Genomic DNA, 20841 nt, shown 5'->3' with positions numbered 1-20841 from the left:
TGTCCATTTTTCAGTTGGGTTGTTCATCTTTATGTTGACTTATGCAAGTTATTTGTATATTTTGGAACTTAAGCCTTTGTCAATTACAACGTTTGCAAATTTGTTGTTGTTCAGTCACTCAGTCATGTCCGACTCTTTGCGACCCCATGGACTACAGGACAGGTTTCCCTGTCCTTCACCATCTCCCAAAATTTGCTCAAACTCATGTCCATTGAGTCGGTGATGCCATCCAACCATCGTCCCCTTCTCTTCCTGCCTTCAATCTTTCCCAGCCTCAGGATCTTTTCTAATGAGTTGGCTCGTCACATCAGGTGGCCGAAGTATTGGAGCTTCAGCATCAGTCCTTCCAGTGAACATTCAGGGTTGATTTCCTTTAGAATTGACTGGTTTGATCTCCTTGCAATCAAATATTGATTGCAAATGTTTTCTCCCATTCTGTAGGTTGTCTTTTAGTTTGGTTTATGGTTTCCTTTGCTGTATAAAAGCTTGAAAGTTTAATTAGGTCCATTTGTTTATCTTCATTTTTACATCTATTGCCTTGGGAAACTGACTATGGGTATAATTTATGTTAGAGAATGTTTTGCCTATGTTCTCTTCAGGAGTTTTATGGTGCCATGTCATATGTTTAAGTCTTTAAGCCATTTGAAGTTTATTTTTGTTTATGGTGAGAGGGTGTGAAAAATTTGAGTAAATATTGAACTCTAGTTAATTAGATTTGCATCCTGAAATATTTGGGAAGAAATGTACTGATTCAGCAATTTCACTGAAATGCACCAAAAATTAAGATCAACTGATGAATAAGTGGAGAGGTGGAAGGATAATAAGACATATGATAAAGTGAGGAGTATAAAATCTAATCATAGAATCTAGGTGGTGGGTATTTGGGTGTTCACTAAAATTCTTTCAATTTTTTAAAATTTATTTTAAAAATTTTATAGTAAGATACTATAAAAATATTTTAAAGCTACTAGATTGAAAATAAAACCAAATGAAAAAGCCCATAATGGAAAACTCTTTAAGTAGATACTGGAAATATTTTCCAACATTTAAAATAATGCTGGAAAACTGGATGTCAATATAAAGAAAAATAAAAGTAGTCCTTTATATATTCTGCAATATATTTCCTTTTTTGAATTATAAAATTTATATATTTATATAATAAATATGTGTGTGTGTATATATATATATATTTATTTAGAAGGATGTTGCAGACAGTGGGCAAAGCAAGTGAAAAGACCCTGTGTGTGCTTAGGGAGACCAACGTGGTTGGAGTGCAGAGAGGGAGGGGGGCTGGGCGGAGCTGAACAGAAGGGAGATTGAAGGGCAAGGTCATGTAGGGTCTTGAGGCCATAATACAGTCTGATTTTGAATTCTGTGTGCCGTGAAAAGCCATCAGAGGTTGTGAACTGGCTGTGACGTGATCTGACTTTAGAAGGGCCACTCCAGTTGCTGTTGGGGGTGTGGACTGTAAGGGACACGAGGGAAAGCAAGAGGCCAGGTAGTCTGCGACCAGGGCGGTGGAGGAGGATGGTATCTTGCATCAGGGTGGCAGCATGGAGGAGATGAAACTAATCAGGGGCAGACTCTTTTCTGAAGGTAGAGTCAATAGAATTTATTGGCAGGATTGGTTTGAGATAAGAGAAAAGGAATCTAGGTTGACTCCAGATTTTTGGCTCCAGGAGCTGGAAAAGTGGGAAGTAGATAAATATGAACTGACATGACCATGACTGGGAGAGGAGCAGGGGGTGGGGGTGGTGGGGGATGATGTGTGATCAAGAGAATGTCAGCAGGCAGTTGTTTATCCGAGTCTAGGAGTTTAGGGGTTGGGGACAATTTTGAGCATCACCAGCATGAAGAGGCTACTTAAAGCCAGGGAAAGAGGATGTAAAATAAAGAAGGGAAGAGGATGGAGCTTGAGCCCCAGGTGCTGCCAAGTGTGGAGGTGAGGAAGATGAGGGGAGCTAGTAGAGATGCATGGGCGTCTGTGGCTGAGGTGGAGAGAGGAGATTCCAGAGAGTGAGTCTGTTTCAAATGCTGCGGTGCTGGTTCTCGGCCTCTGGTTTCTTTCTCTCTCCTTACCGTCTTGTCTTTTTTATTGCTCTGGAACTACTTGTCCTAAACTAGTACTTTCATTCTACTCCAAACCCATAAGAGCCCAAGTAGGGATGGTGGGGGGAACCATCCAAATCCTTTGATCTGACATCCCAGGCCTTCTACCATCTGGCTCCCTCTCTGTCCCCTGGTTTCCCTTCAGCCCTTTCTTGTCCCACACAACACCAGGCTCACTTGAGCGCAGCCTGGCCTCCCCTCCCTCCAAGTCACCTCCCTCTTTCTCAGCCTGACATTTCTTCTGTCTCTCTTGAGTCCTCAGCCTCAGTTCTCCACTCCTGGACCATCTTCTGATAGGACTTTTTCATAACCACATTGGTCCCTTCCACACATATCCCCAGTAGTCGCAGGCGGTCCCAAGCCATCTAGCATTTCTGGCCCCTGTTTCCCTTCCTCTCTGGCCCCCAATCAGACAGCCTCCTGAGGTTTGGGGACAGGCACCTTCTCTTGCATCTTTTGCCATCCACAGAGGGGACTCAGTGGTCTTACATATCTTAGCTGAGAAGGGAACATGCTAATTCATAATAAGGCCCAAGGAAACCTGGAAGAATTTTAATACATGATCATGATTTCAAGTACAATTCCTGGGATCCAAGGTCTGTTCTAACCCTAGTCCTGTGACCACAGTCAAGTTTACCTTCCCAAACCCCAGTTTTCTCATCTGCCAAATGCCCAGTTCAGGGTTATTGTAGGAGAGAAATGAGGTGCCTATTTTACAAAGTGCTTAGCACAATAAAGGCAGACAGTAAGTGGGAGCTCTGATTTTTATTATTGCTATTATGAAAACTGTCTTTACTATTACTCTTCCCGTTATGGGATGGACAGACACCTGCAAAGGTGGGACAGGGTTGGCACTGTTGATGATGTACTTTGGCATGTGAAATGAAAGGAGTCGTGGGCTTACTTGCTGCTGATCTCTAGGGGAGGTTTGGCAGCACGCATGTCCAGACTTCAGGGAACTCATGCCTTAAATGAAGGAAATGTGGGAGGTATAAATAGCACCCAGAGGCAGGAAGCACAGCTTTGGTGATTGCACATCTGACTCTCAATTCCAGGGTCCAACCTGAGTGTACTTACACGGTCCAGGGGTAAGACGTTTGCAAATGAAACTGTCCCCCAAAATCCAGACCCCAATCTCAGCAGTTACAATTGCTCAAGTGGGTCAGAGCACCGACTCAGGCTGAAAGGGAGGGACAGAGGAATGGAATGTTTCTCAGAGGAATTCGTGTTATTTTTTTGAGAGCAGACAGGGAGAACAGGATATCTTTCTTCATTTCCTTTCTGTAAATTTCTGAGGTTAGTAAGTGGGTGACTGTTACTCAGGAATAGCTGGGTGTGACCCAGATACAGGGGAGTCAGGGCAGGGCAGGGCAAGGCCCTGTCAAGTCAGATGAGGGTTTGCTCCTCACTGGAGTGGCCTTTGAAGTTGCCGTGGAGAACCCGGTCTGCCATCCCCACCCCCGCCACACAAAGCTTTCTCTATCCAAGGTTAGAATCGTAGGTGGCTGCATCTCTCGTGAGCTCCCCTTTCTTAGACCGTAGACCGTGGGGCTATGAGGGCAGGCCCCTTAGGCCAGCGTGTGGGTGGGAGGCACCTTGGGTTTGATAACTCTCTTCCCTGTGATTCTGAATGAGCGGTTTGCACTCATGGTAACCCAGTAACAGTCAGGGCCTTCCTGTCTGGGTTTAGATAAGCAGCCCATCTTAAGAGCCGGTGAGGCTAGGAAGCCATGGCAGGAAGCACGAGGGCACGTCCCTGGACTCAGAGCACTGCACGGGGAGCTGGCCAGTGGGCCAGCATGCGGGAGGGCCGCCGCTACCAGGGAGATGGCACCACGTGTGACATCGTGTCTCTCAGCTCGCTGCCAGGTCTCCAGAGGCACCAGAGAGGCTGCCAGTGCGCATGCCTGACCCCCCACTGCCCGCACCTGCCTGAGTGGCTTCCTGAGAGCTGCAGGGGCTTTAGCACCATCCGGCCTGTAAATTTCCACCCCAGGGAAGGACATGAAGTTCAACCGAGATGTGGACTCAGGCTTCGGGGCAGAGGCCCCGTGCACTCAACCTGAACCCGGCTCCGTTTAAAGGGCCAAGGTGTGCCCTGGGTAGGGAAGGAGCCCAAGCTGGCCTCACTTACTCCTGAACACATGCCCTGTGGCCTGGCCTTGTGGTCAGGCAAGTGGCTTGGAGATCAGCCTTTGGACCCACGTGGCGTGTGTTCGTATCCAAGCTTGACCACTTCTTCATTAGGTGACCCACCCTGGGGCAATTTCTGACCCTCCTTTGCCTCAACTTCTTAGCTCAAATATGGGGACAATAATAGTACCCAGAGCAAGTTAACTTTTCAATGCCTCAGTTTCCTCATTTACAAAGTGGAAGTGGTGATGACAGGTACCTCATAGGGCAGTTGGAAAGATGAAATAGATGGAATGATTAGGACAGTGCCTCGCAAGTAGAACCTGCTGGGCGTGATATAGCTTAGATCCTATAGTCATCCTTTTCAAGGAGCTGCAGCGCCTGGGTAAGTGAGTTTGTGAATGGCAGACCTTAATCTGCTTGCTCTCTCCAAGTGCTGGCTTTCTGCGCCCCACCTCCCTGGATTGTCTGCACACAGAGCTCCCAAACAAACTGGAGGCAGAATTCAAAAGCGGAAATCAAGCCTCCAGACTGCTAACCCCTAGCTTAGCCCCTGGTCCTCTCGGTGGCTCCCTTTGGGGACTGATCCCTTTAGCATTCTTGGCGCAGTCCCAACACTTTCCCCTCTGCCCCCCTCCTCCCACCACTTGTGGGCTGGATGATGCAGCATGTCACCAAGAAGTCAGTAGTGCACTGGGGGTTCCCCTGGGAGGGCACAGGGCTCCTGTCCAGCCCGGTGCCTTGACAGTGGGTGAGGCCTCATATCTCCTCTTCCCATCATTTGATAAATAAAGAGCTGATTTTTCCATGTGGCATTTGTCTGTCTCCACAAATGTGGAGGTCTAAGCACGGCCAAGCTTATCTATACAATGGACTTCCTGCTGGTGTTGGATCTACCCAACTCCCCACTGTGTAATAAATTTATGTCGCCTGAGCACACAGATCTGCTGACGTCCGTGATCCTGGTGGCCTTGGCAGACCCCAGCTCCCCCAGCTTGGGTGGGAAATGCAGACATAAACCCTGGCTGATGTGAATCGAACATCCCCGGTTACAGTCAGGCAGCCAGAACTGGGTGGGCCTTGAGGGTGTGGAAGTTCCTTCATCCATCAAATGTTTATTGAGGCCTCCTGTGTGCCAGGCCCCATACTGGACATGGAGATAGCTTTTGTGGAGCTTTTACGCTGGCCTGGGAATCAGATGCACATAATTATAACACGTGGAGCTTGGTTCTGGGATGGCACTAAGGACAGAGCCTGTAGGAGGAATGTACAATCTGATTTGAGGCTCAGCCTCAGAGCTGACTTTTAATGAAAAGTTTTCATTCCTTGGCACGGAATCCTCAGCGGTGAAGCCCGGATGCGTCTGGGAAAGGTGGAGAGTTCCTTTGGGTTGAGTTATCATGATGCTTTGCACACGTGGTCTGTTTGCACTCTGCCCACCATCCAGAGCGTCAGCTGTGGGCAGGCCGGGAGAACCCTCTTCTTTGCCTGCTCCTCTGCCCAGGCGTGCTGCAGCCGTGGTTTTCAGCTTCTTGTCAGAACTCCGAGTTCCCATGTTAATCATAACAAGTGTGTTCTGGAGGAACTGGCCTGGCTCCGGCCAGCAAGCCTTCTCTCCTGTCTTGATAACATCTGTACCAAATTTTCTCCCTTTAAATAATTAGGTCTGTTGGTATTTGCCTTGAGTATGACTGGTGTCTCTGAAATTTCAGGCCCCAAAATATGAGCTGGGGCCCAGGGTGGTGGGAAAACCGGGCTTTCATCGGTGGGATTTCAGGTTTAGTTGAGAGGGCCAGAGATGGTACACCAGCAACTGTTTGCATGAGAAGTGCACAGCAGCCCCCCAGCTGCTGGGAGAGGGAATCCCTGCCTTGTAGATGGGAGAATGCAGGGGGCTCCCTTCCTCCCCTCCCTGCCTTTCTCCCCCCCACGTCCTCCCGCCCCACTCCGTCTGTGGCCCTGGAGTGACAGAACTCAGCAAACAGGAAAAGATGCGCTAACTGCAAAGAAATGCAGTGAATCCAGACTTAACCCCAAAGCCAACCTCAGAGCGTCAGGGTTTGGAGTCTTGCTTTGAGATGCCCGTCATGGTCTGGCTATGTCCAAGCCGGAGGAGCTGTTTGGGGTGTGAGATAAAGAGGAGAGCTGGGCTTGGGGGAGTTGGTTCTCTGTAGTCAGCTCCAACCAGAAAGGAAGCATTAGGTTTTGCCTACCCGCTGCCTGTCTCTGGAGTGAATTGTATCTCAGTGGTGACTTCATTTCCCCTAACAAGAGTTTCCACAAACCCTCTGGACGGTTCCAGCGAGTAAGCCACACTGATTGTGGTGTGGGAGCTTCTGATATGCTTATTTGCAGTTTCCCTTTGGGAGTCTGGAGGCCCCAGATGAGTGATAACTGGATGATGGAACATTTGCTAGGGGAAAGGGAATGCTTTTTTTTTTTAAGATAAGGTTTGATCCCGAGCGGAAGGGATGTTTCCAGATGCCTGTGTGGTGTCAAGCAGTGATGTGTGGGTGCAGATCCCCTGCTCTGTGACTCTGGGGGAGTATCCCCAGTTAGTTAGACCCCCCTCCCAAGTTGAACTCTTGCCTCTTAAAGGTGCTTCAGGGCCTGTCCAGGGGTAGGGTGGGCTGCTGCGAGGGGGGTCTGTCAGCCAGAATACCGACCGCCACTTTCCTGTTTTTATTGGAGCAGTGATACTCATAAGATTTTATTTGAATAGAAGGGCTTTTCCCCAGTATAAGTAGTTGGTTAGGTCATTACGTGTCTTCTCTTCTTTCCTAAATGGCTGTAGCTTTCTTGGGGAAGGACCCCTGTCTTGTTCAGTGTTGCAGGACCCAGAGACCTAGTTCAGGACTGGAGCAGAAACGCCTTCCTGTCCCTTCTGGCCGCACAATCCCAGTGCTTTCAGGACCATGACCATACCCCTTCGCTTGACTTTTCAGACTCTCAGCATCTAGTTCCAGATGAATCCTGGTCTCTTTTCTCTCCTTTCCCCCAAAGTATCCTTCTCTCCATCCACCTGGACTAACAGGTAAAATGCCAGAGCTGAGATTTAAGCCCAGTTCAGTTTAACTCTGAACCTCACGGCTATCTTACTGTGCCTTCCCCAAGTCCTTCATGGACTCTGCATTCTTCACAGGATTTGGCACAGTGATTGGTGTGGGGTAAACCCACAGGTAACGTACATGGGATGTATGAATGGCAGGTCCTACTAAGTGTTCGATTTACACTGGTTAATTTGGGTGCATGTGGGTTTGCTCCCCAGTTACATTGCTGACTAGGGAGGAAGTTCTGTCCATGAGGCTGGAGGCCACTGAGTGTCTCTCTCCGCTCTCCCCTCCTCAGTGTCTCATCATTGGCGGAGGACCGTGTGGTCTGCGCACTGCCATTGAACTTGCCTACTTGGGGGCCAAAGTGGTCGTGGTGGAGAAGAGGGACACTTTCTCCCGGAACAACGTGCTGCACCTCTGGCCTTTCACCATCCACGACCTGCGAGGCCTGGGAGCCAAGAAGTTCTATGGGAAGTTTTGTGCCGGTTCCATCGACCATATCAGTGAGTGGAGCCAGCGGTGGCACCCCGTGTGGGGAAGGGGCTGACCTGGGGTGGGGTATTTCTCCACATTGTGGAATCCCCAGGATGTTCCATCCTGCAAGTCTCCGGGGGCTCCTCACATCCAACCGACAGACATTTAGTGCCAGAGCCTGTGCTGTGCCCCCTAGCTGGAAGCACCATGATGCTGGGGACCATGGTATGTCTTACCACAGCATCTTTAGGGCGTAAAATGGTGCCTGACACATAGTAGACGCTCAGTGCACTTCTGTTCAATGAATGAATGATATATGGTAAACAGAGGCAGAGCTAAGTCATATAGTTTCCTGCACCAGGTTTCCTTGAGCTTTAGAGACAGAGGCCATCCTGATGGGGGTCCATCCAGAAAAGGAGGGGGACTGGGAAGGTGGATTTTGGGTCCTGGGCCATCCCTGAATGATTAGTAGGGTGAAGTGAGCACTGAGGCGCTTCCTGTGCTGATGTTACTTAGGCCTGGGTCTCTCGAGGTAGAATCTGTGCAGGCAGGCTTTGGGAGAGAAGCCTCCCTCCTCCTCATGCTTTACAGGGAAGAGGTCTTTTTTTTTTTTTTTTAATTCATTTGGCTGCACCAGTTACTTACATCACTCAGGATCTTTAACTGTGGCATGTGGGATCTAGTTCCCTGACCAGAGATCAAACCCGGGCCCACAGCATTGGGAACCTGGAGTCTTAGCCACTGGACCACCAGCAGGGGAGTCTTTAGTCATTTTATATACAGCAATCATAACTCATAAAAGTCAGGGAAGTTATTATTGTGGGGAGAGTTAAGGGTTTGAAGAGATTTGGGTCCATTTTCTGTGTGACTTGGGTCAGACTTCTCACTTTCCTCCAGCCCCAGTTTTGTCTCCCCTAAATGTGATCGATGCCTGCTTACCAAGAGAGCTGAGAGGATCGGATGAGGTCACGTGTGAAATGTGCTTATCACTGTGCCTGGCCAGTCTAAGTGTTCAGGAAGCACTTTGCATCCAGCAGGGTACAATGAACAAGAAGCAGCCAGGATCCCCAAACTCAAATAAATTCAGAGCTGCAATCTCTCAACCAGTGAGTGGAAGGAGAACCCTGAGACCCATGCTCTTATGAGGACAGGCACTGATGGGAAAGGGTGTGGGGCTAGGGCGAGAACAACTGGAGAGAATTAGCAGCCAGACAGGGTGTAATTTAGTCAGATACAGGAGACCTTACCAGCAGGGGCCCAGGGTTTGTTCCCGCCCTGGGATGAGAAAATTCCAAGAGTCCAATGGAAAGAAATTTGGATTTGCCCAGAAGGCTGCAGTGTCAGCTTTCCGGATATTCCTTACCACCCACGGAAGAATGTATGTTGGTACCAGTTTAGAATGACAACATTAAGCACCACTTTCCCATCGAGCCTTCTTGAGAGGCAGAGCTGATCACCAGGAGGCCTCAAAGGAGGCCAGGCTGCCCTTCTAGCCAGGGGGCCCCTCACTGCTCCATTGACGGGGCCCCCACTTAACCCCTGGTTCTTGTGTGTGGAAACACGGGCAGGACTCTGAAACTGAGATTCAAAGTTCAGAGTGATCGTTGTCAAGGGCAGCTCCAGTACCTGTGGGGAGGCAGGGAGAATTTATTGAGTACCTATTGGGTGCTAAAACCAGATAGACTGGGAACCTTGAAACCATGAGGGGAAGCCTACCCGCCCCCATGGCCTATTTCCTGGCATGGACTCTTCAAGCACCGGCTGATTGGCTCCCTTTCAAACTGGCCATGGTCTCCAGCCCCAGCTGTGACCTGGTCTTCAGCTTTGCTCAGCAGTTTCCCACTGGTCCTGTGTCAGCATCCTCCCCCAGTTCCCACCGTGGCCGTCCCAAGCCTCCACCACAGCCTCCTCATTCTGAGCGGATGGCCTCCCTCCATCCACTTCCCTCCAACACTCTGCAGAAGAGAGGCCACCGGCGGGAACTCCCCCTGCCAGTCCCTCTCCTTCCTCCTGCGCCCTCCTCTCTCCAAGTGCCCATTCCTCCCTCTCAGCCCGAAGTCAGAGGCAGAACTGGTCGCTTCCTCTCCAACCCTAGATGCTCTCAGTTTCCTTCTCGCCTTTTCCCCTGCCCTTGCCTCACTCAGCCCCTCCAGTCCTCTGATACAGCCCATTACTTTTCTTCACCTCAAAGTACTCATTCTAGAAAGAGGCGACTTAGACTTTGCCTCCACTTTCCACTCATGCCGGCTTCCACTGTGGTCTGATTTCTCCCCAGTACCGTGCTAAAGGGATTCTCTCCAGAAGCTCCCCTTCCTCCCGTGCCCTGGCCTCCTGCAGTCTTCATATTCTTAATCTCTCCATAGAACCTAGTATTCTTGGTCCCTCCTTCCTTAGCTTTCAGGACTGCAGCTCAGACCCTGTTCTGCCACCCCGCTGGCTCCAGCTACCAGGTCCTGCCCCATTCTGGTTACCCATGTTTCCTCCGTCAGATGGGGTTCCATATTTCCTGGGCCTGGTATGGCTCTGTGTGATGGTAGATGTTCAATAAATGCTCAAGGAGTGAAGCCCACAAAAGGCAGAAGGACCCACAGGTAATCTGAACCTTTGTGCTCTCAGAAATTTATTTGGAGGCATGCCCATTTGTGCTCAATGGCAGGGACAAAATAGAAAAACAAAGAGCCACTCATTGGGAGAGTTTGGGAGAGTGGGTAGGAGGTGGAAAACATGAGTCTAGCTTTGTGGGGAGGATTCCCCACTCCACCCATTACCAGGGATGGCTGAGAGCTCAGGCAGAGTAAGCCATTTACTCTCTGACTGTACATATTAACTCGTTATTCACTCTCTGTTTACTTCCCTTTCCATCTTTGTCTTGTCAAACCCACAGCTCAGCTCAGGAAGGAGGCAGAAAAGAGAGTCACCCTCATGATACCAGGTGTCACCTACCTGACAGCTAGAGCACAGTCTTGGAGTCAGACAGATCTGGATCCACATTCCAGTTTTGCTCCTGGGTGAACCTGAGCAAGTCACTTAGCCCTCAGTTCAGTTCAGTTCAGTCTCTCAGTCGTGTCCGACTCTTTGCGATCCCATGAATCGCAGCACGCCAGGCCTCCCTGTCCATCACCAACTCCTGGAGTTCACTCAGACTCAAGTCCATCGAGTCGGTGATGCCATCCAGCCATCTCATCCTCTGTCGTCCCCTTCTCCTCCTGCCCTCAATCCTTCCCAGCATCAGAGTCTTTTCCAGTGAGTCAACTCTTCGCATGAGGTGGCCAAAGTACTGGAGTTTCAGCTTTAGCATTATTCCTTCCAAAGGACACCCAGGACTGATCTCCTTTATAGTGGACAGGTTGGATCTCCTTGTAGTCCAAGGAACTCTCAAGAGTCTTCTCCAACACCACAGTTCAAAAGCATTAGTTTTCAGCTTTCTTCACAGTCCAACTCTCACATCCATACATGACCACTGGAAAAACCATAGCCTTGACTAGACAGACCTTTGTTGGCAAGGTAATGTCTCTGCTTTTTAATATGCTATCTAGGTTGGTCATAACTTTCCTTCCAAGGAGTAAACGTCTTTTAATTTCATGGCTGCAATCACCATCTGCAGTGATTTTGGAGGCCCCCAAAATAAAGTCTGACACTGTTTCCACTGTTTCCCCATCTATTTCCCATGAAGTGATGGGACCAGATGCCATGATCTTTGTTTTCTGAATGTTGAGCTTTAAGCCAACTTTTTCACTCTCCTCTTTCACTTTCATCAAGAGGCTTTTTATTGAGCCTCAATTTCTCATCTCTAAAACAGGAGTAATTATCCCAAAGGGCCACAGTAAGGGTTAAATGAGAAAGCAGTGGAAGGGTTAAATGAGAGAACACAGGGTGCTTGGCACATAATTAGTGCTCAGTAGTGTTCATTATTGGTACAGGCGTACCCTGGAGAAATTGCAGGTTTGGTTCTAGACCATCAAAACAAAGCAAATATTGAATAAAGCAAGTTACATGAATTACAGTGCATGTAAAAGTGATGTTTACACTACGCTGTAGTCTATCTAGTGTATATGCACATAGAATTAGGTGTAAAAAAGCAATGTAAATACCTTAATTTAAAAATACTTTATTGCTAAAAAAAAAATGCTAACCATGATCTGAGCCTTCAGTGAGTTTTGTAAGAGTAAGCATCAAAGGTCACTGATCACAGAACACCATAACAAATATAATAATAATGAAAAAGTTTGAAGCATTTCTAGAATTGCCAAAGTATGACACAGTCTCTGTGTCATAGACACAAAATGAGCAAATGCTGTTGGAAAAGTAACACAGGTAGACTTGCTTGATACAGGGTTGCCGCAAATCTTCAATTTGTAAAAAACATAATATCTAGAAAGCGCAATAAAGCAAAGTGCAATAAAATGAGATATGCCTCTATATTGTTATGCTCAGAAATCATATGGTAATTAGATAGTGTTCTGCATACAAGAGGCACTCAGACATTGTTAATGACAGTTCATCTCTTTCAACTTCCTTTCTAACAGGTATTCGTCAGTTGCAGCTCATCCTATTCAAGGTGGCCTTGATATTGGGGGTTGAAATCCACGTGAATGTGGAGTTTGTGAAGGTTCTAGAGCCTCCTGAAGATCAAGAAAATCAAAGTACAGTATAATTTTCCTTTTGGCCTAGAAATCAGATATTGTGAAATGGAAACAACATTTGCAACTCCCAGAGGATGATTCTGTAATAATTATTCTGGGGCTGTTTGACATAATTCCATCAAAGGATATTTTACTGTTTTGGATCATTGCTGTCACTTTAGGTTTGTTCTTCAGCTCCCAGGGGATTTATTAGAGACATGAGTTTGATCTCTGGGTAGGGGAGATCCCTTGGAGTAGGAAATGACAACCTACTCCAGTATTCTTGCCTGGAAAATTCCATGGGCAGAGGAGTTTGGTGGCCTACAGTCCATGGGGTTGCAGAATTAGACACAGCTAAACACACACACACATTAAACCTGTAATTTGGTTACCCTGTCACTAGGAGGCAGTATTTTGACAGATGAAGTCTAAGTAGTAAGTGGGAAAGAATTTGGTTATCTGATAAAATTCATTCACATGCTCTTCAAGCTGTGTATACACACACAGATATGTGGATATACTTACTGTACCTGTATGATGTTTTAAACTCTAGTAAATAAAAATGAAGTTTTGAGAGCAAATGTGAAATAAATGTTTGAAATATTATTTAGCCTATAATATTTTTTAAGCTTTATTGGAAAATAATTTATAAGCCATAAAATTCATCCACCTTAGGTATGTCATATTGAGTAATTTTTCTCTTGTTCCTTTTAGTATTTTATAAAAATTCTGATCTTTTATATTCACCATGGCCAGAGTTTGTTCATGATGCCTCTATATCTTAATATCAAACTCTTCTGCTGCTGGAAAGGGCTTTCAATTCTGGGTCCAGTTTTGTGTCAGAAACCTTGTAGTTTCACACATAGGTTACAATCCTGATTTCTCCTTCCTTTGCCCAGAATATTGACATTTTAGGGGAGACATTAGTTGGCTTTTGTGGCAGGACAATATGTGTGATTTGACTCATGTCAAATTATGTGCTCTTAACCTTTCCCAGATTCCTGTGTGCTGTGCTTAGTTACTCAGTTGTTTCTGACTCTTTGCAATACCATGGACTGTAGCCCACCAGGCTCCTCTGTCCATGGGGATTCTCCAGGCAAGAATACTGGAGTGGGTTGCCATACCCTCTCCAGGGTCTCAAACCAACCCAGGGATCAAACCCAGGTCTTCCGCATTGCAGGCAGATGCTTTTCCTTCTGAACCTCCAGGGAAGCTCAAGAATACTGGAGTGGGTAGCCTGTCCCTTCTCCAGGGGATCTTCCCAATCCAGGAGTCAAACCAGGGTATCCTGAACTGCAGGCAGATTCTTTACCAGCTAAGCTACCAGAGAAGCCCTCCCAGATCTGTAGTGGGTGTTAAATTCTAATTATGGGTAACCAGCAAGATTTCACCTGAGAATTGTTTCATAGACTCCCAGCCTTTATAGAAACCAGTAAAACTAGGCATGGAATTGGCACTGCTGATTTACCTTTTCCTGGACTGAACTGAAACTAAGCCAGAAGGACTCCAAATACACGTGGGAATCTGAACAGTCTGGGTCTTTCCTTTGGAGCCTCTATCTCGGGTGCCTGTACCTGGTGGCATTGTCCATTGCTCATGGCCAACACAGGGCGGGGCATGTAATCACTCTGTCCTCCCATCTCTCACTGCCAACTCATCTCATTTTTCTGTCCTGGCAGAAATTGGCTGGCGAGCAGAATTTCTCCCTGCAGATCACTCTCTGTCGGAATTTGAGTTTGATGTCATTATTGGCGCGGATGGCCGCAGGAACACACTGGAAGGTGATGACTCTTCTTAGGGCTGAGAATGGAGGGATGGGGGTGGGAAAGGGTGTATCAGGAAAGGCATGGAGAATGGGTGTAAGATGGTAGGTGCCAAAGCTGGATTGGGGGTCTTGATAGAAGGGCAAACTGCCCTGCTCTGCTTGAGGCTGAGCATTTAGAGAAAACCATTTAATTCTCTTTGAAGCTCTGTAATTTGTGAATAGTAGGACCTCTCAGAACATTGCTATAAGGACTGGCCTAAGACTCGTATGTAACCATTCTTTTTAAAGGTTAAACATCATGGAAATTAAAAGAAAAAATCAATATACATTTATTGAACACCTGCTAGTGTGCAAGCCACTTCTTCGGACTAAGAATCATTTTATACTGTTGATGGTATTGGTTTACTGTGAAGTATAATACGCTAGAAGGAGGACCTCATCTCTCATAACTTTACAGCATGCTCACTGCTGGTCAGTGAGATAAGTTTAGCCCAAACTGTCAAGGAATAAAACCACACCTCTCTGCTTCTAAGTTTGGAAGCATAACACGTTTTTTAGGGGAGAATCTAGAATCTATTAGGACCCTGGTTTGAAGACCAACTGGTCCCACATGGAATCTCTTGGGCTGAGGACAGGTCTGTTTTTCAAGCTTGCCTTGCTCAAAGGCTACAGCCTGCAGATGTCTGCCGGGGAGGGCACCTTCACTGAGGACAGAACACTCTCCCCGAACTAGGGTTGGTCTGCTAGACCTCAGGAAGTGTGGTCCTCCTAGCCAAGGCCCTTCCCACCTGCCGTACAGTGCTGCCCCTTTCCTCTCCCTTCACATCCACACCCACTCCCCCACCCCAAGCAGTCAGTATTGGATATCGATCAAGAAAATGTTTCAGCTGCCCACCTGAATGTTGTACTGTTAGTTTATGAGGCTGTTCTGATGGTTTGTAAGTCTGAATATAAAAATCCAGGATCCACGCCCACCTTGAGGATGGTTTGACATTTTGTTAACATAAGTAGGGCAGGAAGGGAGAGAACCATCTGAGCAACTTAAGACCAGGTAAGCAGATGAGAGCCGATTTCTCAAATGGCACTCTTGGCATCTGGGGCCAGGTAGTTTTTGTCATGGGGACTCTCGTGTGTGTTGTAGGATGCTTAGCGGCATCCCTGACCTCTACCCACTAGATACCAGCAGCGCCCTTAGTTGTAGCAACCAGAACCATCTTCACACTTGGCCAAATGCCCACTGGGGGGCAAAATCACCTCCAGTTAAAAAATACTAGAGACTACTGACCATCATTGACCACTTCCACAAAGGTCTAATGAAGAACCAAAATGAGAGAGTGTTGAACAGAAACAAGATTTTTAGCAAAGAGATTTCAGCAAAGAAGTTTGGAATCACCATGCTAGTGATAGAGAACCTGCCTGCCAATTCAGGAGACACAGGTTTGATCCCTGGCTCGGGAAGATCCCCTGGAGGGAAGGCATGGCAACTCCACTCCAGGATTCTGGCCTGGAGAATCTCCTGCAGGGAGGAGCCTGGAGGGCTACAGTCCATAAGGTCACAAAGAGTGGACTGGGTTTAGCATTAGCATGAGTCTTAGCATATGAAAAGGGGAGGGGAATCCCCTACTGGTGCTGAAGACAGAGGTTATGTCTGCTAGCAAGATAAATGCCTTGAGTTAAGCTAAGTAAAAAGCAGTCAAGGGGGGTTCATGTTTGGGAACGCATGTACACCCGTGGTGGATTCATGTCAATGTATGGCAAAACCAATACAGAATTGTAAAGTAAAATTTTAAAAAAATTAAAAAAAAAAAAAAAGCAGTCAGTACCTGGGGCTGGGGTGGAAAGGAAATTCTGGACTGAAGGAAAAGACAAATGCTAAAAAGTAAGGGGATTAAAAGGTGGTGGTCCATTGAAATGGGACCACCTGTTGGTGATCCTGTGTGTAATCGCCCGTGATATTGTGATTTATAATAAGGCAAATATATCTGGGTCTTTGTTCCCTTTCTGGCATAGCTCCCCAAACCCTTGGAATTTCCTGAGTGATAAGAACAAGAGGAGCATCTTTTGTTATGATATTTGTCTGTGGTTCCTGAAAACATTTCAGAACCATAAATGTGAAATGGCTGTGTTGTTATTCACAACGAGCTCCTTTCCACCACACCTGAGTGTATGTTAATGAAGTGAGTTTTGGAAAGCCCCTAAGAAAGGGAGGGGATTGGTTGCCTGGGGAGCCAAAAAAAAAAAAAATGATTAGAGGGTTGGAACTTTTAATCCTATCTCCTGACCTCATGGGAGGGGAGAGGGGCTAGAGATGGAGCTCACTGACCAGTGACTTAATCACTCATGAAAGTGAAAGTGAAGTCGCCCAGTCATGTCCGACTCTTTGTGACCTCATGGACTAGTAGCCTACCAGGCTCCTCCCTCCATGGGATTCTCCAGGCAAGAGTACTGGAGTGGGTTGCCATTTCCTTCTCCAGGGGATCTTCCCAACCCAGGGATCGAACCCGGGTCTCCCGCATTCCAGGCATGTGTCTGTAATAAAGCCTCAGGAAAAAAAAAAAAAAGGGTGTGGAGAGCTTCTGGGTTGGTGAACAAGTGGAGGTTTGCAGAGAGTAGAGTGTAGCATGCTTGGAGAGGGTGTGAAAGCTCTAGCTTTCCCTACACCTTGCCCTAAGCATCTCTTCTACTTGGCTGATCCTGAGTTATTTAGTAAGATATTCTCTGAGTTCTGAGAGCCACTCTAGAAAATTAATCAAACCCAGGAGGGAGTTCTTGAACCTACAATCTAGAGCTGGTTAGTCAGAAGCATTGGTGACGACAAGGGCTTATAACTGGCATCTGAAATAGACTGAGCTCTTAACCTGTGGGATCTGATCTTATCTCTGTGTAGGTAGTGTCAGAATTGAGTTGAAGTGTAGGACACACCACTGCTATCCTGAAATTGCTAGTTGGCATGTGAGGGAAAAGGGAAAAAAAGAAAAAAAACACATTGTAATTGGGTGCAGAATTCTTATGGCCATTAAAAAAGTGATTTCAATGTACACCATGGAAAACTGTGAGAACCTCAATTAGTCACTGAACTAAAACAATTGCAAGTTAGAATTGCATCTCTCCATTATACATATATGGAGTGAGTACTAAATGCCAGTCACTGTGGACTGGAGACTGAAAGAGAATTTGTTAAAAATCTCTGTCCCACAGGAATTCAATCTCATAATTCTACTTATCAAATGGGGAAAAACATGAAAAATGCTATCACAGTAGTTTTAATTGTGTAAGTTTAAATTGCATGTGGGTCTTTCATGAGACTACCTTGCAGCGATGTCTGTATCTGCTTCTTCTAAAGATAATCTTTCCATGGGTGGTGGGGGTGGGGGGGTGGTGTGGTGGTTTCAGGATGGTTCTAGGGCATTACATTTACTGTGCACTTTATTTCTATAATTATATCAACTCTACCTCAGATCATCAGGCATTAGATCCCAGAGGTTGGGGACCCCTGTTCTAAAGGATGAGCCCTGTGATTGCCCACTGGAGAAGCACACTGTTGTTTCGGAAGCCTAGCCAGGATAATTGGTCCTAGAGATTTGGGGCAAGAAACAAGTCCCACTGAGAAAGGCCTCCAATGGGTTTCTTCCTCAGGGACAAACCTTAGCATTTCTGTCTGCCTTTATACTCTAGATCCAAAAATCTGGTTTCACTGTCCCATGGGCCATCTGAGAGTAGCTTTCTCAGTAATCTTTTCCAGTTTTCACATCAAATCCAGAAGAAAGACTCACTTTTCCCCTTTACCTCACACAGGGTTCAGAAGAAAAGAATTCCGTGGGAAGCTGGCTATTGCAATCACCGCCAACTTCATCAACAGAAACAGCACAGCTGAGGCCAAGGTGGAAGAGATTAGCGGTGTGGCTTTCATCTTCAATCAGAAATTTTTTCAGGATCTTAAAGAAGAAACAGGTGGGACCTTTACCTTTGTCAAACCAGGCTATTGTTCATGCTTCTCTGTTCTGTACAGGGTTGGAGTGGGGTGGAATGGGGAGGGGCGGGGGTATTTGGCTTTCCTAGCTCTTGGCACCAAGAGACTCACTCTGGTAAAGTGGAAGCAGGAGTTTCTCTTTAGGATAATAATGGACAGAATTCCTTTAGGGACAGGAAGGATTCTTGAGGGAAATTTCTAGATGTTGTACATGAAAATAGATAACCATTTATATAATGGTTAATAGATAACCATTTATTTATTTAACCATCTATACTCAGGAGACATTTACTGATTGCCTGTCATATTTGCTGTTGTTCAGTCACCAAGTCGTGTCTGGCTCTTTGTGACCCCATGGACTGCACCACGCCAGCCCTCTCTGTCTGTTACCATCTCCTGGAGTTTGCACTCAATTTCATGGGATACACAGTTGAGGTTGACATGGTCTCTTCCCAGTAGTGGCTCCTGGTCTGGGGAGAGACAGCCACATAAACCATCCTAAAACAGGCTGGTGAATCTATGCCCTAAGTCAGTGTGGGGTTCCAGGAGCACTCTGATGGGGAACCAGCAACCTATGGGTGGTCCAAAAAGGGGCATAGGTGCTTTTATCAGTGTACCAGCTGCCCTTCCCTCCAGGGACGGTCAGGGATATGGAGGATGGGTCATAACACCCAAGGGCATCGGTTGTCTCTCAACCATGGGACTTGAAGAAAGGACTCATTCATTTCCTTAACAAATATCTATTGAACACCTACCATCCATTTTCCAAGGGCATGAGATTGACGGGTTGGCAAAACAAAAATCCCTCTTTCAGAGTTTATATTCTATAGGTGTTGTGGGGGTGTGGGGGGTGACCATCAATAGGCAAATCAATTACTAACCTGTCAGGTGGTCTGTAAGCATAGTGGAGAAAAAATCTTGCAGGGTGAGGGAGAAGAAGGGTGAAACTCCTGTTCCCAATTGAGTAAAATTCAGATTTTTTCCCCTTTCTTTTTAACCTGACTTTGAAATATATATATGTCTCCTTGAAAAGGCAGTGTAACAATGTTAAATAAAACGTTTATACTAAAAATAAATCATTAACACCCAGCACCACCTAGCAGAGGAACAATCATTTTCATGTAGTCCTTTTCGGTAATTCTCCACTGGCATCCTTACGTTCTACGTGGCCGGAGCTTTCACCGAAGTGTCAACACTGTTATTCTGCTTTTCTAATTCAGCATCGCATTTTAAATGTTGTCCATTGTGCCCAGTCCTCCTGACGGTCAGGTTTGTTTGGAATAGCTCATGCAGTGAACTGTCACTCACTGCTGAAGCATTTAAACCAGGGGTTGGCAAACCATGACTTGCCATGCATTTTTGTATTGCCTTCAACCTAAAAATGATTTTAATATTTTTAAATGGCTGCAGAAATATCAAAAGAGCAAATTTAAGGGATAAATAAAAAAGTTATGAATTCAAGTTTCATTGTCCATCAATAGAAGTTTATTAGAATGCACCCAGGCTGGTTTGTTTACCTTGGTGCCATGAGGGCTTGCAACACAGACCGGATAGCCCTCAAAGTCCAAAATATTTACTCTCTGGCCCTTTACGGTAAAAGTTTTCGGACTTTACTGTTACTGATAAAACTGCTGTTGAATTATTTCTGTAAGGTACTTTTCTAGGAATGGGATTAGTTACTGAGCCAGACTGCCTCTCACTAGCCACAGTGCTGTGTGTCCACTGCATGACCTTCTGAGTGTCACCACAGTGGCATTTTTTTTTTTAATATTTCCTCCCAGCATATTATGCCCTTTTGAATGATTTAAGAATTCTCCAGCCCTCCCTTCCCCTCAAAAACCAAGACAATAAACAAACCACCAAATATAAATTATGACAGGATGTTGAGTGTGTTTTTCCAAATATTTCAATGAGCTTCCTTCACACTTTGTTTCGGTCATCACCTTTGGCCATTTTTCGACAACAATGCCCTCGCAGAGAGACAGCAATGAATTTCCTGGATCCTCTGGGGGCCCCTAGGCATGGATGGCTGTTTCCTATTTAAGAGTAATAAAGGGGTTTCCATGGTTACCCAGCACGCTTCTGTGATAACTGCTAAGTTGCCTTAAACCTGTTCCTTTTTCTCCTAAGAAGCCACACCAGTGGTTCTCAAACTTGAGGGTGAATCAGAATCAACTGTAAGGCCTCTTCAAGCACAGATTGCTGGCCAGACTCCCCAGAGTTTCCCATTCGGTAGGCTGGGGTCAGGCCCCAGTTATTTGCATTAATAAGTCTTCAGGTGATGCTGCTGGCTAGAGATCCGCCTTTCAGAAACACTGAGCTAAGCTGTTATTTTATGGCATTGTTTTAAATGGAGAAACCGAGCCTAAAAAGTCTTTTGCAGGTGATGGAAAGTACAAAAAGATACAACCCAGTCCTCTGAATTGCTCTACCAGAGCCACCAGGATTTTCACATGTAATAGGAGGATGGTAGAAATGTCTCTTAGTCTTTGGAGAATTCACATAGCTCTTGCGTCTCTGTTCACATGGAGGAAACAGTGAATGGGACTTGGATTCAGACACACTGTGAAAAAAAAATTTAAAAAATAATAATTAAAAAAAGACACACTGTGGTTCAAATCCTGGTTCTGTTGCCACTTAACTGCCATGCCATGGACAGCACTGTGCCTTTCTGCAACATGTGCTCAGCTCTGACTTGGAAATACTGGTCCACAG

The 20841-nt window shown here is 46.4% G+C and overlaps 1 protein-coding gene across 12 annotated transcripts in view; it reads left to right on the top strand.

Moving 5' to 3' along the window:
* The window catches only part of MICAL2 (microtubule associated monooxygenase, calponin and LIM domain containing 2), a 154981-nt gene that overhangs the window by 87683 nt on the left and 46457 nt on the right, over positions 1-20841 (top strand). For all 12 annotated transcript variants that reach the window (XM_040258362.1, XM_040258364.1, XM_040258361.1 and 9 more), the window contains exons 4-7: positions 7591-7798; positions 12296-12412; positions 14071-14172; positions 17952-18107. In XM_040258362.1, the coding sequence (XP_040114296.1) occupies positions 7591-7798; positions 12296-12412; positions 14071-14172; positions 17952-18107 (583 nt within the window). The remainder of the gene's footprint in view (positions 1-7590; positions 7799-12295; positions 12413-14070; positions 14173-17951; positions 18108-20841) is intronic.

Source organism: Oryx dammah, unplaced genomic scaffold (genome assembly GCF_014754425.2).
Source record: "Oryx dammah isolate SB20612 unplaced genomic scaffold, SCBI_Odam_1.1 HiC_scaffold_17, whole genome shotgun sequence".
NCBI lineage: Eukaryota > Metazoa > Chordata > Mammalia > Artiodactyla > Bovidae > Oryx > Oryx dammah.
The sequence above is the reverse complement of the archived record's forward strand: the minus strand, read 5'-3'. Positions and strand labels throughout refer to the sequence as shown.